Here is a 14440-nt window from a genome sequence, read left to right as displayed (position 1 = left end):
TTAAATGCAAAAATGTGAAGGTCCACCAAAGTTTGGATTCTTGGTTTTATTGAAGCCAGGGGTCTGATAAACATTTTCCTTATCTTTGTCGGCATAAGAAGCGAGAATCCACATGGCAGCGGAAAGGCTACAGAAATGTGTTAAAGTCATACAATCAAACTTCTAAATTAATTCAGGACACACAAATGCAGCCAGCCATGTGCTTACAATGTCTCGATATCCTGAATACAAAAGGACTGGAAGCAGAAGCTCATTGTCTTGTATAGATGTGGACTGACAATAGTGGTCGAAGGCAATTCAGTTAGCATGTGAGGAGGCAGACGTTTGAATACAAAAGTTAAAACAACTGTTCATTATTCAACTTTGGGAGAAACATAAAACCCTAATAAAGAGCGAGTACAACTTTGACACCAAGCAGCATGAGAGCACTTCATTCTGCTTAGCTAAATGCAAAATTAAACAAGTGTGGCCATTTTATGAAGAAATGTCAGTGTGGTCAGTCAGGTTAGGATGGCATTTCAAATGATTCTAAACAGAAAGTGTCAAAGGGCAACACAAACACATTTTAAATAGGTTGTAAACATAAACAAGAGGTGATTCATGGGCAAAAAGGCATAGGTCAAACCTGAAAATGAATTGACATTTTGTTTTGGTTTATCTATTGCAAGATGCCCAAAATATGTCCCTATCACAGGTGTAATATCAATGATTTTAAAGGATTTATTATATTAAAAAAAGAAAAGAATCACCAGTAGAAAGCAGTTATTCCATAGTAACCACAAGGGGCACCTTCCATAACTTAAGCAGCAAATGCAGATAAATAATGCAGTTTTACTCGGGAGATTAGCTTCTAGTTTCATTACTAAATATTCTAAAAGGGCAAAGCAAAAACAAAAGTGATATGCATTCTTTATGTAACTGTAGGAATAGGGAATTGATACAAGTGTCCAAGGAAAAGTGCTTATTACATGTGGCCGTACTTCTCCTGGCTGTTATTAAATTGTGCTTCGGCCACATGCTTGAACATTCCACAGTCACAAAAAAACAAAACAATAAGAGCCTAATTTTAATCAAAAATAAATCCAGAAAAGTTGTGTAGTATCATTTTAAATCAAATCATGCATAAAGTATACTGTACACCATATGGTCTTGTGGTAATTGCATTGCATTTGTAGACCAGTTTAGAGAATGTACCATAATCAACTGTCCATAATTATGGCATAGTATATTGAACAATGAAACCACGGGTATGGTTGAATGGAGTAAGGCATTTTCTACCATTAGGATGTTATGAAAACAAGAATTCATATGCAGGTCTGAAGTTTAGGATTATAGGCAAGAGTGGGACGAGAAAGCATCCACTGGTTAATCTTAAGGACTATTACCAACTATAAAAGCAGAACAACTTGACTAAAATGCATCTTTGGTTCCACATCCCAATCTTTTTATAGCATATAGCTGCACTCCTCATGCTTGCCTTTCAGTGTAGGCCAATGTAGACATAGTGCTCAATGTAGGCTTTCGATGAACACTATTCATAAGATTAAGTAGGGCCTTGCATACAGACTTAATGATGATGTACACTTCATTTTAATTAGACTATGGTGACCTGAAACCATAAATAGTTGTACAGATTATTTGATATGGTACAGTATAATCATTTTATATAAAAGAAAATTACAGGACACAGTTGAGCAACCCCTTAAGGACACAGGTATTAGGAGCATTCCTGTGAAGGCAAGGTGGCCGTTGTGACAAACTGTTAGCTGTACAGTGAAGGCAAAGGTTGTTATTTTAAACAGGGCACTGAAGGAGACGGACAAACGGGTTTCACTACTGGGATGTGTTTCTACAGCTATTCCATGTGAAAACGGGGAATGTTTAACAGATATGCTAAGTACAGTGTGAATAAAACATGCAAACCCAAAGGAAGAGAGTGCTGTCAGACACTGTATGATACTATACGTCATTTTGATCACACCACAGCAATTCATTGTTTGTCTTTTGGCTGCAAAGCGAGTGGTTTCCACCACAGTGAGTGTTGTTGTGTGGTTCCTTCTAAATATGAGCAGCCTTTACAGTTTTCATTAAGGCATTCAATCTAATGCTCTATTGAATACCATCAAGTAGGCCACAGAAATCTAGTTTCTGAAAAATAACAGACCACAGGCTTATTGTACATTAACAAAATTGTAAAACGAAATAAATTATTTGGATGTCAAAAAATGGACAAAAACCTTTTAACCGATGGTGCTACAGTGCATTTCCTCTTACGAAGACAAGCATTTCTACTATGAAACAAACAGCTAACTGTGCGAGGCACTTAGGAGTTATAGTAGGAAAGATGCCGCCTAACCCAATCCCCAAATATACACACCTGTAGCAAAATAAGTGGTTCCATCGCAACCTCTAAACTCATCAAATCACATTCTCATTTAGCCTAAGAAGCTATTTTTAAAAATGTTGACAGAATTGCATTTTTATACAAAATCAAAGTTAACCTGAATAGATTTTTTTGTATATATATTTACAGAATCCTTCGAGATAATTAGGGAAAATTATATGATATGCTTTCAGCTATCTGGACTTGTCAAATTAGTGTCATGACGTCAGTGGCATTTTAACATGTTTTGCGATACAGACACATTTTTTCTTTAAACCGGTTAATGGTGCACAAAATAAAATACATCAGTATCATATCCAATATGTTGTACATACATATGTTTGCAAGTATTCTAATATTTTTTCTAAATGAATAAATGTAAAGTTGAAATACCTTTCCAATCGTGACCAAATTCCTTCCATGAGATAAGCTGACCCAGAGGCCACATGACCGGTAGATTTCCACTCTTTAAACCCATGAGGAGAGGGAGTTAACCCCAGAAACTGGGGGGCCTGCAGCCCAGCGCATCGAGCTGGCTGCCTGGGGGTGTGCACACATTTCAATAAACCAACATCCCTCACAAAATTACATTTAAAGTGGAAGAGAGGACAGAAATAAAGCCAAGCCTTTAGCGTGTAGCACCTATAAGCAACAGCTTCGTCTCTGTTGTGTCTCTCTTCCCATCCCACCAGAACACCAACATAGCTGATAGCATCTGAAACTCCTTTTGGTGAAACCACTGTATGCTGACTGATATAGACATTGGGAATTTGGTCAATTTTTTAAGCTCACATGTACATGTATAATTCCAGAGTATTAACGCAGCTGTTTTTGTTGCCTTCACGCTTCGTTCCCTGTTGGCGGCGGTACGTTGTTAGCTGAAACCATGGAGTCCTGTTTGCGAGTCATCCGGTCCAACTCCGCCTGGACGTCAGTCAAACCCGGCTTCTGCCCTTGGAAAAACAGGAGACAAAGTCCAAAGTAATCTCCTGTAGTCTCTGTGTGTATTCAAAATGAACAGTTTTCTACAGGCAGTAAGCAGACAGATGAGGGTGGGATGGTGAGGCGGTCCCATGCTGGAGTGTGGCTGCTCGCTGCCACAGTTAACACTCATGCAAAACGTATCATCGGACAAAGGAAACATTCTCATGCGTTCCCCTTCCAGCTGGGTCAGAGAAATGTTACCACAGCTCAGCACTGGAAGTAGAGGTACATGTCAACGGAGAGATGAGTTATGCAATGGTTCCTTCAATGTTTTTACTGCGTAGTACATTCAGCCAGCATTTGACTTTGTTACATTTACCTGATGTAACAAAAAATGAAGCTGGTTGACATGCGAAACAGCCGTGTTTACTCAAGCATAACAAATTAGTTGAGCAAGAGATATGACATGGAGTGAGTGACATTAGTTGTATGGAGGACGTTTATGAGTGGAGGTTTGGTGCATACAGGCCTGTGACACAAGTTTCCTCAGATGTTTAGTCAAAAATAACTTTTATTTTTCTATTGATTTAACTTTTCTCTCTCTTTCTCTCTCCCAGGCATGATTTGAGATCTCAATACACAAGATGCTGTAGTAAACGTTTTTTTTTATTAAAGAACAACTGCTAACCTGTGAGGTAGAATGATTAAAAACAGTGAGGCTACTGTTTGACTGAGTTCAGAGGTGAGCATGCTGGAATAAGAGATGGTACCTGTTTTCTTGGCGGACCCTTGCACTCCAGCTCCAACGGCTCCACTTCCCGGGCTCCCGGGGCTCCCGGGGGATCCGGTCTTTTTACTCAGCAGACTGTTGAAGAAGTTAGCCAGCACTCCCTCATTGGCCGCCCCCGCTGCAGGAGAAACATAAAGCTTAAAATCCCTTCTGTAATATGGAAAACTTCCTTTTCTGTTCGGCATTGTCAAAAATTGCAATAGGAGTTTTTAAATAGGTTGAACATATACACATATACTATACTTAATTATTGAGTTTTCAGTCACTCCTTCAACACGTACAATACTGAGAAAAGCGGCTGATTATAAACAGACTTTTGTGCTTTAATGCTTAACATCTGATAATGTTATGATTCCAGATAAGCAATCAGAGTTATCTTGAGTGAACTTTTTATTGAAAGGTTGTGTAGCATATGACACCCTCTATCTTAGGATCCTTGATTTGGAGAAGGAAGAAATTAAAAAAATAAAAAATGTTTCAAAAAAGGGGAAGAAATTGTGTTGAAGTCACACCGCAATGCAAACCACAATAGGCAAGGGTTAAGAGACCTATATTAAATCTAGCTAAACCCAATGGAATGCACCAGCACCCTACTGCACGGAATGAAGGAGAGAAAGTAAATACTTCTGCTTTATGCTGAGCTCAGGAGGTGTGAAGGAATTTGTGGTTATGTTAATCATTTTAGTTGCTACCTCTTCAGACGTAGGAGAGTAGAAAACAACTGTGATCTAAAATGTTTTATCATTGTTATTCTTTTACAGGGGTCTTACAATTTGTTTCAAAACATGCACCCCATGAAAATCAAGAGAGCACTGGAGAGAAAACTATGATTCTCAATAATCGTATATGAAGATTAATGAGCACCAGAGCTCCTACCTTTCATGTTGGGGTCTGGCTTTTTGACAGCAGCCATTGGTGAGCCGCTGGTCATGTTGGGTTGGCCGGCGCGGCCTGCAGGTCGGGGAGACCCCGAGGTGGTCCTGCCCGGAGACTCCTGCAACACACAAACCAGGACAGGACTGTGGTCAGAAACACAAGCGTGTCTATCGAGGAGAAATCGGATAAAGTGGCAAGAGGAATAAATCCATCCACTACAAATATTGCACATTACAGGGACTTTAAGACACTTACTGTTGCTCCTCTGGTTGGTGTGGCGGGCTGCTTTGATAACAAAGACTGCAGGGGAATAAAAGTAAACATCTTTATTCCGCCATGGTTAAACTAATACTTTCCATGCACAATCCATTTAAGGCAATATGCAAAAGGATTTACTAATTATAAAACATACATATTTATACCATTTATTCAAGATAATAGAATAATTCTTTAAAAACTTTCATTTAGATGTCTCTAACAGGGACATTCAGCAAAGATGCATTACATTACATTTTGTAGAGAAAACTAAAAGTGTAACTATTAAATAATTCTTGCAAAACAAAAACCTCTTAAGTTTTTTTCTTAGATCTCCTTCCTGGTTTATTTGTGTACAAAATAGGAAGTGAAGGCAAAGTCAGGTGGAAGTGTCACATATACATCAGCGAAATGTGCTTGTTCAGAATCAGTAAAAATGTACAAAAGGATTCTTGGGTCTACTTATTCACTGAATTGAAAACAACGTTTTTTTGTTCAGGCTACCATGTCTCATGTTTCACTTCTAAAGCACCTACACCATTTGGAAATATCAGTACTATGCTTTCCTGTTTAATCAGGGGAGTGAATTCTTCAATACACTGTCAAACTTGGCAGTCGCAGACAGAACATATGAAATATTCAAGAAAGACTGACACATACCTGTTGCTTCATTAGGAAAACTTGCTCATCCTCTGCATTAATCTCTTTGTCATGTACCAGCTGTAAACAAGAGCAAAGGAGAAAGCATGTTCTTATTCATTTAGCACTTTAGGTTGTGATTTCATACTCTAAAAGTTCACATTTTGTTTGATCTGCCATACCTTTCGTACTGGAGGCATTGTGATAAAATCTTCAAATGGATCGTCTGGTCTGACTGTTGTTAGGTTTTCATGCAAAATCGCAATTTTCTTCTCATTATCCCATCCACATGGACTGAAAGGAAAAAGAGACGGTTCAAAAAAGTGGACACAATGATCTGATTTCTGGTTTGGAGGATTTTTCTTTTAATAAATTGGAGATTTGGTTTTGCTATGTCAGTGATAACAAAAGAAGAAGGAAAAATGGCTGTTGGCAAAAAATAAACATGATTAAGTTAAAATAAAATAGCTTTACTCACATGAACACTGCATCCTTCTCTACCACTAAGGCTGGTGAGGTGAACTTGAAGTCATACATCTTATGCACTATATATTTGTAAAGCAGATCCAGGTTCTTCTCCTCTTTGACGGAAGTATAGATCAGGCCAGCTCCATCTGTTTACTTAAATTAAGGCTTGTTGGGTCAACGATGTAGATGGTCGATTAATTGATGACAATAAATAAACCTCATGTGCAATATGAACAACATTTAGAACACTCAATCATATAGGTATCATGACATTTGTGATAGAATTGTAAACAATTGTGTATTGGAAGGATACACTGTAAGCAAAATCGCCTGACGTTGGACTGGATGAAATCAAAGTGCTCATCTCTGAAATCGTGCTCTTTCTCAAGAACGCCGACTGCGTCACACTTGAGGAGAAATAGAGAGAGGAAAAAGAGATAACACATTTAATGACAGACAATGAAAAGTCAGGATGAAAAACATGAATACTGCTCCCTACATCCTGAGCCCATTTTACTGTGTCCTTTGTTGTGATTCTAGATGGTATTCCTAAAAGTCCCCTAACTGTCTAGGGGGGACGCAAGTGCAATGCACAAATTGATACGCTTCGCCTCCAGTGTTGTTGTTTTTTTGCATAGAGTGAAACATCATTTCCATAGGAGGTTTTTCACAGCACAACAATTTTACAGACCAATCGTTTTTCTGTTGGTTTTGATATTAGTCTGCCTGGCGAGGATCATTTTGATAGCCTCTGAAAGTATAGTGGATGCAGAGGACAGAGACAGTTGATAGCGGAGGTAGGAGTTAGTGTGGTGTGTTGTCATAGGAACAAGGGGGAGAAACATGCCCTTGGGAGGCTCCAGGCAGAGATGATGTGCTGCTTTAGTGTTTATTGTTCTTCTGGTGAAGCTTCCATGATTAGTCTTGCCAGAAGTTGTGATGGTCAACAGAAGATTGACAGCCCAATTGAACTACTTTTGAACAGCAAACTATAGTCTTGAACTTTTTCTAAAGCTGAACATTTCTTCTCCGATGACAGCTAGATAGAAGCACCAGTGATAAAGAGCACATTCACCATGTCACGGCTAGCATGTGAAGCTCTGCTGACGGCTACAGGGTGTTTTTCAGCACTAGCATTTGCCTGGAGGGTTAACAGGCAAGTATAATGGCTGCTTTTTATTAGAGTTTGCTGCCTCACAAAGCACAACATAAAAAGCATGTATAAAAGGTCTGAGCCTGAATGTGCGCATCATGGAGGCCATTAAAGAACCCAGCAGAAGGAAACCAGCAGTAAGCACGGCTGTGATGGAGTTAAAAAGAGGCTTCCTGTGCCTGTTTGTCTCAGGCAGATCAGGGGAAAGTTGTGAGAGGTTCCTACAGGAACAGTCTAGAACTGCTTGGGCTACACATGTTTAAAAAAGCAGATCCAAGGGAGTAAGGGGAGTTTAGAGAAGCTATGAACCACAGCCACATGTGGGCTGAATGAGCTTCTGGAAAACCATTCAGCAACTAAGGAGTGAGCGGCAGGATGTTACTTAGGGGGTGGACCATGTGTTTCTAAGGCTTTTTATGAGGATATTGTGAATTAGGAGCTTTTTGAGGAACTGCTAAATGCAGTGGAAACAGAAGGCTCATTAGGGGGCAAAGATAGGACAAGTACAATTTCTTAAAACCAAATTAGCCAGATGTAAAGATTAAGGTAAATTGTACTTTTTAGGAAATGAAAATGGGTTAAACAATCTCATGCTTTACGATAAACCAGTAAAGGTTTTACATCACATTTGGAAAAACACCAAACACAAAACAACAGTGATGTTTTTGCATTAGGGTTTATTGTTTTCTTTTGTAGCTAACGGAACAATTTTGTTGTACTGCATAAGTATTCCATTCGATTATCATTCTTTTGACTCTCTGTTGACAAGGATGTTTTATCCGTCAGAGAACTAGCAAATATCTTATCTCAGAGTGAAGTACCTCTAAAAATCTTTGATAGATTGGTAAAAACCTTGGAGCAACAACAAAACATTATTGTCTGTTGATAAGAGTCTATGGCTTCAAACATAAGACTTTTTGCATGTAGGACATATTTACCTTTGTGCAAACTATTAGCACTGGAATGCCCAGGTTGTGTGTGAGTGTGCTCTCTCCCAGTGGGAGCACAACGGCCTCGTCTTCCCCTGCTGTGGGGGCCCGTCTCTGTGGGGACGATTGGGCGGCATCCTCTGGTTCTGTGTACTCTTGGAACGCTTTCACCACTAGCGGAGAGACGCAGGAAGCAAAATAAAGAATGTAATTAGTTATAAGTGAACACCACAACATAATTAACATTTCAAATTTTACCCAACATTTTTTTTATTTTTAGAAGGTCAAGTAGTCATGAATAAAACATGTGACCAACAGTATTTATGAAGACTACAGTAAACCTGCCTCTGCTTCTCTTTCCTACACTGGCAGTCTAATAAGAATGTTCACTTTGGTCATGTTAGCTCTCTCTGAAGTGTAGTGATCCAAAACACAGAATAACACTCTCAGGATCCTGGGCAAAAGTTGTTTAACTGCCTATTTACAAACAATCGTAACTACAAATAATCCAGGCATTAGCAGCACATTGAGCAAGATTACTTATTCACACCTAATAGCCCGCTTCTCAGGTGCGCACCAGACCACAGTTTGTTACATTGTTTCATTTTTCAGAAGGTTGGGTTTGCGTTCAGGGCAAAACTCAAACGGACTATAAACTTTAAACACAAGTCATGTGCACGGAAATGCTGTTCAACCATTGGTCAGACATTAAGGGGGTAAAAACGCAAATCCCGGCAATTTCTACCGGAGCCTCCGCCATGGAGCATCGGCACTTTCGGCAGGTTATTCTCATGCTGCTGTTAGTCTGGAGATCAACAGACACTAGCGGCCCGCGCATATGATTATATAATCAGACAACGTCCGTTAAAAAACATTATAACACATATAATGAGAATTCTGTAGTAAGGAGGGGCGTTTCACCGACGACAGGTGTTCTTAATTTTATGTAGTTGACGGAGCATTTTTACTTTACACAACACTGTTCAACACTTAATTCTGCTTCACTCTTTAACTAAACAACCGCGGATGTCTTGAAAGACTCTTTCGCTAAAGATTTTTGACCGCGTTTATTCAATGCATTCAATCAGTCTTAACTCACATACCCACCATAACCAGTAAAACAAGATAGAAATGTAGACGCACTAAAAATCATTAACCATGTGCTAGTCATCACTTGGCAACTGGATATACTTTCTCTTTTAAACTGGCCAGCAGACTTGTAAACACATGTCACTGCTTGAGCATGTTATATATTCAGAACCTGTTCTGTAACACTAATTAAAAAATCATTAAATAATTATGCTTCATTGTGATTAGTTCTTATAGACTTGTAAGAGCAGTACGGAATCTTTGGTGCCAAACAAGAACTCTCTGTTGAACCCTGAAGACTCAACTAACTTGCATCAGAGGGGCACGTAAATACTACACTTCCTATGTTTTGGTGCGGACTGCGTTCACACCAGCAATTAACCGCTTCAGAGTTCACAAGCAAGCGTTCCGAGCCCACCTATTTTAGCGGACCAGAGTCCGGTTGTTTAGTTCACTTAAGAGGTCTCGGACTGTGTTCACACCGACCCAAATGAACCGCACCAAGCGGCTAAACGCATCAGAGTTCGATTCAACCGGACTATACAAGGCAGGTGTGAACGCACCCTTAGTCATTGTAGTAACAAACTATTCAAACACAACAACAAAAACACAACAACATTAAGCTGAAAGTCTTGAAAGCTGTAAGAATTCTCCACTTGGTCTGTCTGTAGCCATCATCTGCACTTGACCTTCAGGGGAACCTTTGGTGTAGTTACAGAACCAGACATCCCCTGCTTTAATGAACAGTACTAATTTATGCGCTCCACCTCAAACTGTGGGCCTCATGCTGACACATTTCTAAAACCCAAGATGCACCAAACACTCTACAAGTACTAATGTAATTATTACTCTGCAACATATTAAAATCATATTTAGATTATTTTTTGTTATTATTTCAATGTTCAAAACGTTTGTTTCTTTGCGTTTTGGAGTTACTTTTGAATGAACAAAACAAATGGTAAATTACAGAAATCAATGGGTACCAAAAAAGAAGTTAGAGAACTGGGCAGGGAGGGGAGGGGACTGTAAGCAGGAAGCTCTGGCCTACTTCCTCAGGAGCTTTGGAAACGTAGTAGGGGTGAGCCAACAAAGCCAGATTGCCATTTCGAGCCAATTTCTTAACTTTTAAACATGGAATTTAGTATTTAGGGCGAGGACTAATAGTACAAGCAATCTAAAGAGTAACTATCATTGGACACAGGATTAACACAAATCTAGTGCACATGCACAAATAGTTTGGTATTATGTACACTATTCAACATGCTGATTTATAACCATTCAAATTGATGACTATTGAAAATATCCTTCAGAGGGGTTTATACAGAAGACATCTGGACCTCATGTAAAAGAATATTGAATGGATGACTGCTGCAAAAATCTGAATTCGATCGAATCCTTTCCTGTGCAGTTTAAGCTTCACAGGGGGTCTGCTCGGCCAAGACATGGCATGCCAGAAAGAATTAAGATAAAATAGGAGTAGCTAGCTGCTAGATACAAATAAACATCGCTCAAACATTAACTGCCAGTCATTTATTATGGTGTTCCGTCTTCACCACAACCGTGTGCGAGAAAGCTTAGCAATGAAATGTGTTTTAAATCAAATATGACTTGAGTATCTTGTATGGATGTTCGAATATATGTTATATAAAACATCAATCTCTCTTTAAGGCCAACAGGGGGCAAGTACATGATGATGTCTCTTAGTGGGACAAAGTCTGTCTAACTGTTATTCAAACAAAGGTGGGGTCAAAAAATGTTGGCAAACATAATTGACAACTGCTCAACCTTCCATAAATGTGTTATACAGTAACACTTAAAGGTTTCCTTTTTTTTTTTAAATACCAAAAGAACATAACTGCAATAATTGAGAGCATGAAAAGGAATATTAGTTTGCTTGAATATGTTAAATATTTGTAGCTAAAGTTCAGCTTGAAATTAAATGTATCTTTCCTGGATAACTAAATGTCAAATAAGCAAATTCGGTGTGTCTGGCTGTTGTAAAAAAAAGCGTGACATTTACTCTTAATCTGTTTAGTAGTTAATGCTGCTTGGCTGATGGGTTGATTTTTAAAGCTGTCTGGTTACTTCTTTCCTCTAATTTTAGAGAAGCAGAGTCAAAACAAAATACCAAAGTTGTTTGCTTAATGCCTGCACACCATTCCAAAATACTGTAGCTAAAAGTCTCTGTGACGTCACTACCACATCAGTCATAAAGCGACATATTTCTCATTTAAATGTGTGGTCCAGCAATAGTTTGAACCTGTAATTCAACTTGAGACGTTTCCAGCAGCCAGCCGACTACAGTTACAGCAGAACGTCCGGCCCACACAATGAATTCAGACCCTCTCACTTACGTCCCTTCCTCCTTCTCCCTGACGCTGCTGTTGGAGGGGAGGGAACCATGATGCAAGACGCCTGCAAGACTCGCTGGACAAAAGCCACTCACAGTCTATCTGTATTTGTCATTCAAATACTCATGTCTACAAATATGTAATCTGACGAGGTCTCACCAATCTGCTACTGACATCACGGCTGGACTGTTCAAAAATATCTTGCCAAAGAGAGGAAAGTAGGAGAAAGCCAAGACGAATTTGACAAAACAGTTTCAATGTTAAGACTTTAAGAAAAGATAATTAAAGAGAACACAACCCTACAATTACAACTGAAATATATGCTCTCACGAATATTTAATGAATACAAGTTACAGTGTATACATTTCAGGCAGTGTTTCCTTTCTACTGCTTGTTTATTCAATGCATTCAATCAGTCTTAACTCATATACCCACCATAACTTAAGTAATGCAGTAAAACAAGATAGAAATGTAGACGCACTAAAAATCATTAACCATGTGCTAGTCATCACTTGGCAACTGGATATACTTTCTCTTTTAAACTGGCCAGCAGACTTGTAAACACATGTCACTGCTTGAGCATGTTATATATTCAGAACCTGTTCTGTAACATTCATTAAAAAATCATTAAATAATGATGCTTCTTTGTGATTAGTTCTTAGAGACTTGTAAGAGCAGTACGGAATCTTTGGTGCCAAACAAGAACTCTCTGTTAAACCCTGCAGACTCAACTTACTTGCAAGCCCCTAAACACAAAAGAACTGTTCATAAGGGAGAGATGATGTTCTAAAATTAACAGGAGAACAACATCTGAGTGCATCACACTCATTGATCTGCAGAACTCGCCTCTAGCCAAAACACACAGCTGAGGATCATGGGCCCCTCTGATGATGACCTAGAAACATCCATGACAATGTGTAATGTTACACAGTGCTCGTCTGGCAAGGTACTCAGCGACCACTTTCTTTTCCTTGAAGCCAGTCAGCAAGGAGACTGCCTCTAATTATGTAAGACTAACAATGATTCCACCCTGGGATTCTTCAGGAATTCATAAGAGCTTCTTCATTCAAACCCTCTTCAAATCTTACAATTAATCAAAGTCTAGGTGTGTCATATTTTCATTTTCGTCTCAGGTTTTTGCATATTGAGACACTAAAACCTAAAATTGACAACTTATATCAGTCTTAACCAACGGTCTGCTTAAACGTAAGTAAGACTGGTGTGGATGTATGCTTGTCGCTGCCATTCATTACATTTAACATAATGATGATCGTTTCATCAATCAAATTGAATTCAATTATCACCTACATGTTTATTTTACATTGGTCAAATGCTCCACCAGTGAACAATCAATGTACCTGATAAAGTGTACAATTTCTAAGGTAGGGCCGTACTATAAGAGAGTACGGCATAATCACTCATAGTTATATAAATTCAAACATTACTTACTGTTCTGCTCCATTTCTCTAATGTCCTCTGGTGGGATCTTGAGTTTGTCCACATGGTCACGTAGTACACTGGCCCATTTCTGCAAAGACTCCATAATGGTCCAGGGCCGTGACATGTCCGCAACAAACACAGCTAGACAGTTAGGTAGAGACTGAGGTGAGACAGCAAACTTGAGTAGGCCTTTGTGGTATAGGTCTCCATCCAGGATCCACACGCTACAGCGAGTAAGGTCTGCAAATAAAAAGACAAAATACCAGTTTAATACAAGCAATACTATTATTGTTTTAAACTACAGTCATTTTGCAAAGACTACTGTCTGTTAAACAAACACACGGTAAAGATAAAACAGGTTAACCTCACCATCTCTGTCCTCGGTCATGGACATTTAGGTACAGATACTCCAGTCCTCTCCCTCTCTTGTTGTGATCAGTCCTTGAAGTTTGGCCATAAGTGCTGTTTTTTTCCAGATCCATCTTCGCCTGAAGATATGTCATTCATGTATTATGTTATCTGCCTTAAATACAATTACTAGTCTCATGTTTTATGGCTGTCAAGAGGCTGGCACACATTTTTATGGTCAATAAATGTATTACTTAATATTTGAAGTCACAACGACCCCTAACGAGACATACTCTTTGTATATTGTGGTTTATTTTGCTTTCCTTCCAGAATGTGGCAAGAATACATAGCAGGCCTGCAGACTATTTAATAAATCAGAAAATTATTTATTTCCTATAATAAGCTTTTTGTTTTTGCACTTGACAACAGACAAACTCCAAACATTGCAGAAACATAGAATTCACACATCTAGAAAGAGTTGCACTTACCAAATAACACGATATTTTTTCCCTGATGGCAAACTTTGAACTTGATGTAGTAGAAAACTTCACTCAGAATTTTCGGTCCTACAACAAAAAAACATAGTGTCCCGTTAGCTTGACAGCCAAGTGGCACAATGACAGCTACATAGTTGCTACCAAAACGGTTATAGATTCAGCTAGCTATGTAACATAACTTAACTATTACTTGTACTGGTCAGAGATTATTCAACCGTTTTCAGCAAGAGTTAAGTCAGCCCTGTGTGTGTCCACGACAACACTTGAAAAAAAGCAGGAAATGATAAGTCATATCCAC

At 38.9% G+C, this 14440-nt stretch overlaps 1 protein-coding gene across 2 annotated transcripts; it reads right to left on the bottom strand.

Annotated features, from left to right (window-relative positions):
• Positions 1-31: 31 nt before the first annotated feature.
• On the bottom strand, positions 32-13780 carry dync1li2 (dynein, cytoplasmic 1, light intermediate chain 2). Of its 2 annotated transcripts, none has more exons than XM_034110056.1 (11): positions 13667-13780; positions 13307-13537; positions 8427-8590; positions 6649-6742; positions 6346-6481; positions 6050-6161; positions 5889-5948; positions 5229-5273; positions 4974-5091; positions 4078-4215; positions 32-3336 (listed from the first exon to the last, which is right to left on the bottom strand). In XM_034110056.1, the coding sequence occupies exons 1-11, from the start codon at positions 13689-13691 to the stop codon at positions 3224-3226; spliced, it is 1236 nt and encodes a 411-aa protein (XP_033965947.1). In that variant the 5' UTR covers positions 13692-13780; the 3' UTR covers positions 32-3223. The 2 variants fall into 2 exon arrangements, with proteins under 2 accessions (XP_033965947.1, XP_033965956.1); XM_034110065.2 differs by having other exon boundaries at positions 3222-3331.
• Between the last annotated feature and the right edge of the window lie 660 nt (positions 13781-14440).

Source organism: Pseudochaenichthys georgianus, chromosome 3 (assembly GCF_902827115.2).
Source record: "Pseudochaenichthys georgianus chromosome 3, fPseGeo1.2, whole genome shotgun sequence".
NCBI classification, from domain to species: Eukaryota; Metazoa; Chordata; class Actinopteri; order Perciformes; family Channichthyidae; genus Pseudochaenichthys; species Pseudochaenichthys georgianus.
The sequence above is the reverse complement of the archived record's forward strand: the minus strand, read 5'-3'. Positions and strand labels throughout refer to the sequence as shown.

What these genes read in the sequence shown, in the direction of transcription:
- dync1li2 (XM_034110056.1), bottom strand. Translation starts at nt 13,691, where the DNA reads ATGTCCATGACCGAGGACAGAGATG. An exon ending in TGCTAATAGTTTGCACAAAG is followed by an intron (nt 6,743 to 8,426) that starts GTAAATATGTCC and finishes TTTCTCCTCAAG; the next exon opens with TGTGACGCAGTCGGCGTTCT. An exon ending in TTTTCCTAATGAAGCAACAG is followed by an intron (nt 5,274 to 5,888) that starts GTATGTGTCAGT and finishes ATTCCCCTGCAG; the next exon opens with TCTTTGTTATCAAAGCAGCC.